The 7,244-nt window shown below is 32.8% G+C and overlaps 1 protein-coding gene across 1 annotated transcript; it reads left to right on the top strand.

Moving 5' to 3' along the window:
• Positions 1-4,911: 4,911 nt before the first annotated feature.
• On the top strand, positions 4,912-6,657 carry LOC149550039 (uncharacterized). Its single transcript, XM_089793201.1, has 4 exons — positions 4,912-5,073; positions 5,709-5,851; positions 5,961-6,168; positions 6,258-6,657. The coding sequence occupies exons 1-4, from the start codon at positions 5,001-5,003 to the stop codon at positions 6,380-6,382; spliced, it is 549 nt and encodes a 182-aa protein (XP_089649327.1). The 5' UTR covers positions 4,912-5,000; the 3' UTR covers positions 6,383-6,657.
• Positions 6,658-7,244: the final 587 nt, after the last annotated feature.

The raw sequence follows: 7,244 nt of genomic DNA, 5'->3' as shown, positions 1-7,244 counted from the left end.
TCACATTTTTCCCTACTCATGTTTTAGTCTTAATATTTTTTTTGGACCCTATTATATGTTCAAGATTAAAAGATCCAATGACTCATGTTATATCTCAATTCTAACAACTCCTCATAGAGAACACATGAGATAGTGCCACGCATCACTATTATAATGTTTCCTAATGCACCAGTATCTCCACAAGGCTCCAAAGTCTAAAATTATGCCTCATGTCCAATATGGGATCAGTTTGAATATCAACTAACCAAACATAGTTATAATAATCTGCAATGTTAGTCATTAATTTGATTAAAGATCCATAGTTGTCACTATGTTGTGGTGAAAAGCTACAAGTTATTCAAGGAAAGTGACATAGCAACTGTTTGATGCGTATCCAAGGTGGGGACATTCAATCCATAGTTTTCCTAAGGGGTTGAGGTTATTTGGGATGATAGGTGTCAAGTGATCATTTGTCCCTCTTAAGGATCGGCTAGTTTTCAGGGATTTATTTCAATCATTGATCACATCAAAAATCAACGGTCATTGTTATGTCATTATAGAAAATTGTGAGGTTTTTAGTTATAGTGACATAATGACTACATGCCACGTGTCCCACTTAGCATTGGAGGGTTTTAAATGTTTTTTTGTACACAAGGATTTTCTATGACCAAGATATAAATCTTGAGCAAATCATGGTTGCCCATCAACTCATCAAAAGATTAGAAGATCAATGACTCCAAACGAATTTTAGGTAAATTTTGGCTAGAGCGGTCTTACTTTCTCAAATGTCATGGAAAGAAGACACATGGCATTCAGAGGTAGAGACAGTGATGTTAGCTAATGACACATGGTGAAATTTCATTGACTTGCAAGACTAGATGTCATAAATGAGATAAAGTGAGGTGGTGCCACATGGTGTTAGGGGCTAGCTGGATGCTGACAGAGTAGCTAAAAGGGATAAAGTAAGAAAATAAGAAGATGCCACATGGTAGGCTAGTCAAACCCAAGTTTGACCCAAATTCAAATGAGTGGAAAATTTCAAAACTCCAAAATAATAAATTTCTATTATATTATTTTATTTTGAACATACATGCCTTTTAAATAAATATGGGTTTATTTTTTAAAGTGCATACTTTATCAAAAGGGTAAATTTTTGCAATGTAAGGGCATGTTCATCATTTTCAACCTGAATAATCAAATGAATGCTAGAGGTTTGATTTTTCGCCCAAATATATAAGTATTTTATATTGTTGGAAAGGGGAGAGAATGAGGAAACCATTTTTGTAGTCAAAATATGTGCAAGTATAACTAGGAAGAAGATGTATGTTGTGATTTATTGAATACCCAATGGATAGGGCATTGATCAGTTACAAAATCAATTTAGTTTGTTGCTACACATGGGATTTTATTTATTTAAACTCAAATACCAATTATCCATTTTCCCTTTATGTTTAGGAGATGAAAGGATACCTTCACTCATCTTGTGGATTTCATAGTTTTTGTAACTTTCTATTGCATACCTTTTTTATTGCATAAGTATAGGAGACATAAGGGTTTTAATTTGCTTTACCCAAATTCATATGTATGTTTTGGAAATTGGTACCATATGAATGAATCTAAGGTCTACTTGCCTAGGTTTTGTAGAGCATGAAGTAGAAGACCCAGACTTATAGTTATCCTAGGTTCTTGAAAAATTGTGTCTGTCATAGGAGATAGCTATCATTAGATGCAATTCTATCTTGTCTACCTAGTAGTTAAAATCATTGTTAAATCATGAGCCAACACACTTTTGTCATAGGTCTCAATGATAAGAAGGTATCAAACTTGTGAATCCAAGTTTGGGTTGTCATTCTACTACTACCATCAAATGTAGTCAAGGAAAGCTTCCTTGTAGCACACATTAATTCATTATCCTTGCCATGAGGTCTCCTATCCTATCTTGTTTCCTTGTAATGCTCTCTCTCCATGTTAAAAAACCGCTCAAATGTCATCCTCTCTCGCACCTGTGGAGCTAATAAATCTCATTTGTCATTCACAACAATGAGGGTATCTATGAACGTCTCCTCTCCTACTTCCTTTGTAGGTGTTATCTCAGGCTCATCTCTCATCAATGTAGGATAAGTTAGCCTATCTATTGTCCCGGAGTGCATCTTATGAGCTCTAGGTGACCCCACTACACATTTGTTATCCCCTTGCTTCTTATTCTTCTTGCAAGCCAAAGCCATTTGCTCCTATCCTATAACCATTGCTCTGAATAATTCCCTTATTTCTTGATCCTCATTCCTATTCTATCTTGGTGGGCTACCCTCTTGTCTGTCACATATGGTGTCTAGTTTCCTGTAAAAAATTTATTCCCTATCAATCAAAGCTTGCCTAGAAGTGTAAAATCTATGAGAACCAACCTTAGATGACTACATTCAATTGCTAAACCCTCTGGATAGCAAGATTTAACTCTGATACCAATGTAATATCCCTTGCAATTCTTATTTTATTTTTCTGATTTGTTAACCTAAGAATTTATTCAAACACTTTGCACACAATGGATATATTTCTTTGTAAATGCAAAACTTTAATTAATATGCTTACAAAGAACTCCAAAACATCTAACAATGAAGATGCAAATATTTTTGTATTATTATGAAACATACAACACTAGTTATAAATGAGAGGATATGCATCTGTAACAATAAGAGATTAGGGAAATATCTTCTATGATGTTCAATGATATTATAATCCCTTCTGACAACTTTTTGGTATAAGATTAAGATATAAATCAAATTACAAAACTTCCACAACTGATTTCTAAATCCCTACAAATTCCATAAGATATTTAGATCTAACCTCAATACAATGCAAAATGTAAACAGATAGGAACCTGGAAACCACTCAAGAAAGTTAAATTCTACTTTAACAAGTCACTGTAGCAATGATGACATTGCAACAAATCATTGTAGGCATATTTGACCTATACCTTCAGTCGTACTCCACAATCTGGCCCTAGGCCACAAATTTGGCACAATGAAAAGACTATTTTTTCTTCTCCAATAGTTGTGACCCCTAGGAGGATCTTTCACCAATATGCTCAAATAGAACACCAGTATAATGTACTCCCAATACCAAATTCATCGAGTATTTCACCAGCTCAAATGGAGACACACTAAAGAACTTCATTCTCTAGTGGCAAATATTGAAACCCTTGGCTCCACAAAACTCATCAAATGCAAATGATAATAATCGAATGATAAGAAAAGAACCTCTCATGCACTTTATTCTTTCCTTGTGGGAGCTCACTTACTTTTCTCCCCAATGTCTGATAAAAGATATCGTTATATTTGCAATTTATTATAATATTATAATATGAAATTATGCCCCATCATAAAGTGTCAATCCCCCAATAAAATCCTCTAACCACCATATTAGCCTACAAGGATCACATAATAGACTAATCTTAATTACTAAGAGATTTCAACTAGAAGGGGGCATCACACTGAGAGGGAGGGTCTTACTATTGTAGCAGGGGTGGACACCACTAGTTCCTTGTATAGGTTTTTAGTGGATGACTAGATGCAAATGCTATTGGACAAACCAGAGGGGGGGACAAGAACAAAGAGAACTAGCTCTCTATTTTTTATGTTTTTTTGTTATATTTTTATCTTTAGCACTCGGCCCAAGTGGTCCATTTATGGTACTTATTTGAACTTTACGTTATTATTGGCATTGTATATATTATGGTTATGGTTACTATTAGTTTTAGTTATAGATTTTGGGATACTCTGGTTAGGGGGTTTTTGAAATTAAGAAATGTGTAGGCTAAATATTGTATACTTCTAATTTTTAGTTGTTTATCAACATTTTGTTCTAGCACTGGCTAATCTCAAGACAAAATACCAAAGACAATATAAAAAAAAGTCAAACATAATTCTTTTTTAGATTCACAGAAACACAATAAAATTTTCTCTAAAAAATTGTTGTTTTCGATCACAAAATATACTAATCATGAAGATCAAATGCTAAAAATTTCAAAAAAAATCATTGTGTTTTTCGTTTTTTTGAAATTTAGTTAATAGTGTAATTTGTAAGGAGGATAGCCATGTCCTTTTATTCTTAAGTCAGCTCTTGTTTTTAACTACTTTTTAATTTCAAAAACATTAAAGATAGAAATCTAAATTCTCATACTAATATTAATCTTATTACTACTCTTATTAACATTACCATAGTAACAAAGTACTACTAAAATTAATTATTATTATTAATTATTTTATTGTTTTCACAAACTCAAAAATATATTAATTATAAACCTCTCATAAAAGAACCACTCAAACTTTTTCAAAAGTTGGCAAGTATATTACTACATTATAATCAAATCCTATAATTTCGGATAGTTATAATAATGAGCTTAGATATGAAAATGGAACATCTAGATATCCAAGGCTATTTTAAAGAAGAATATAAATTCTGATGTCAAAAGTTTAATGTAATGAATAAAAAATCCGTAGTGAAAACAAAAGACATGATTAACATCACTGAGGGTGATCATGCACTCTCAACGGACGAGAGGAGGACAAACGTTTCCTTTCTGATCAATTTGCCAAATACTTTTAGCCAGCCTAAAAAAAGTGTTAGTAATGTCGGCGGGTGTTATTGCTATAATTTAGTGATGGCGCCAAAAGAAAAGCAGGTCAATTCTTCCCCATCGCCACGCAAATTACGGACAAATGGAATAAACATTTCTGCCACCTGCAATGTTTCCATAGAGTCTATAGAGATGTGGGTATCTAATGTTTCATTTTTGAAAGCCACTCTACACTTTCACCGCACCGAATCTGATTGAATTAAGGGAGACTTTAAAAAAAGTTGAAAAGACCGTTAGTACAGTATCCGTCTCATTAAGTTTGGTAAAGTCTCCCCCCGACAAATGTGCATAAATATCCATAGCTTTGATTTATTGTTGCTCACAATACCCATCACACATTTCGTTGTGTTTCTTCACCCCCAAAATTGTTGCAGATTGGAGATTCAAAATGGCTTTTGGAAAGGCTGTTGCAGTTGCTAATATTTTGGCACTGTTGGCAATGCTAAGCGTTCTTGCGTTTGGTATGTATGTTTCTTTCTGTAATACTGTTTTCATTGTAAGATTTCATCATTGCATTGCATTGCATTTGGTTATCAGGTTTTTACACACTTCTTTTTAGTAAGCCGTTGTTATAATGAAATAGAACAACTGAAGGAGCCAGAATGAAATCAGCTATTCTATTTCTTTTTAATAGAACAATTGAAGGAGACAGAATGAAATCAGCCATTCTATTTCCTTTTAGTTGTTCTATTTCAAAGTTATTAGATTGTTATATGTTTGATTTTTTTTAAATTTGATTGTGTGATAGTTTTTTAGTACTAAAGTTTCAGATCATATTACATTATAGTTCATAAAGTGTATTTCAAAGCTATCTCTATAATCTATGTAAATGTTTTTCTTTTATTGGATTTAAGTCTTTTTCTTTTATTGGATTCGATTGTGTGATAAATTTTTAGTATCAACATTTTAGAATCTATTATATGATCTATCATTATGATACAATAGAAGAAAACAAAGAAAAGGAAAATGTTATGCTGTATGGCACCAAAATTTAACCCAATTGATTTTTTTTTGGAACAAGATTTTATTAAGTTTTCAGAATGAATTCTTCATAATCTGAATAATTTATGATTTATATTTTCTTGAGAATGTGCAGTTGAAGGTGGTGTAGAATGTGAGAAACTACCGGCAGAGTTGTGTGCTTTTTCTGTCTCATCAGCGGGAGCTCGTTGTGTGCTTGAGAAGAAATACTCCCCCGTTACGCCTACTCACGAAGCATCAGTAGAATACCAGTGCCAGGCAATACATTCTCTTACAATACTAAAAATCTTTTTCTTCCTCTTTTTTTTAACACAAGATGCCACGCTGATAGTATAATTTTAGTGTCTAATGAGTAGAACATTTGCAGTCATCGGGCATATTTGCGGAGGGGATGACAGAATGGATTGAGAGTGAGGATTGCCTGAATAGCTGTGGGCTGCAGAGACTGAGCGTCGGCATGTCAACTGACGGACTTTTTGAGTATTCTCATTTTACTTCTAATCTGTGCTCGGACAAGTGCCAAAACAGTTGCCCTAATATTGTTGATCTGTACCTCAATCTGGCCGCAGGAGAAGGTAAGTGTCTCATTACTCTTTATTCATTCCTTCTAAGGAAATAGTTATGATTTTTGTTCAAACACATGGTAACATGAATATTATGGCAGGAATATATTTACCTCACCTGTGTGAGGCTCACAGAACACGAAGCACACGAAGCAGGAGAGTGGTGATGGAGGATGCGCCTGCGCCAACTATGATGTCTTTTTCCCTTGATGGCTTCACACCCTAGATCATAATATGCTATATTTCAGCCATTATTATTGAGTTTAATGCGAGTCCATCTTTTTCATTCATAGATTATGTAATCTATGGATTATAGAGTTTATCATTCTGTAGATCTCATAATAGCAGACATTCTAGATATGAATCTATTTGTCGGATTACATGAGTGTACCTATTGTTTTTATTATTATCACTTCAAATGCTTTTCCTTGCAATTTGCAGAAATGATTTCTGCTGTAAAAATTCTGCTTTGAAAATAAGATATTATTGAGATGTTTTTCATAGCATGTTAAATTATAATATTGTTCTTCTTTTTTATTCATATTTCTTGAATAGCGGTTAAATAAAACTTATTTCTAATAAGAATAAATGGAATACTTATCATTTATTACATCTAAGTGAATATATTATGTCAAGAATAAAGCTTCATGGTAGAAATCATTTAGGAAGACTACATCTTAAATAATGTATTAATGACTGAGCTTTTTAAACTCATTATGTTCATCATTTTTTCATAATGAAAATTAAAAAATTTGAAGATCAGAAGAATCGAAAAGAGATTGTGTCCCACTCAAATTCTCAATCCTTATTGGCTTATTTTCCTTTACAATGACTTTTCAATGGCCTGAGAACATTTTAGAGGTGCAATAAGATAAATTTGCTAAATCTTATTTATTTTAGATTACAAAAAGTTGGACTAATATTTCTAGTAAATTAAATTCTTAGCTCCCACTAGAGATCATTTGTAACTCAAAAGATCAATTAATCACTTATGAATTTGGAATTTGACAAGAATTAATCAAATCTATATTAGAGGATTTGATACATGTAAATTCTTGAAGTAATGTTAAACTATAACAAATTTTCGT

The sequence above is a fragment of the Cupressus sempervirens genome, chromosome 7 (genome assembly GCF_028749045.1).
Source record: "Cupressus sempervirens isolate cs-2001-9-10 chromosome 7, ASM2874904v1, whole genome shotgun sequence".
Classification (NCBI taxonomy): Eukaryota; Viridiplantae; Streptophyta; class Pinopsida; order Cupressales; family Cupressaceae; genus Cupressus; species Cupressus sempervirens.
Note: the sequence above shows the minus strand (reverse complement) of the source record. Positions and strands in the feature narration are given on the sequence as shown.

Bases quoted from the DNA above. Each gene is read 5' to 3' on its own strand.
- LOC149550039 (XM_089793201.1), top strand. From the start codon at position 5,001: ATGGCTTTTGGAAAGGCTGTTGCAGTTGCTAATATTTTGGCACTGTTG. The intron at 5,074-5,708 runs GTATGTATGTTT...GAGAATGTGCAG, and splicing joins GCTAAGCGTTCTTGCGTTTG to TTGAAGGTGGTGTAGAATGT. The intron at 6,169-6,257 runs GTAAGTGTCTCA...ATATTATGGCAG, and splicing joins CAATCTGGCCGCAGGAGAAG to GAATATATTTACCTCACCTG.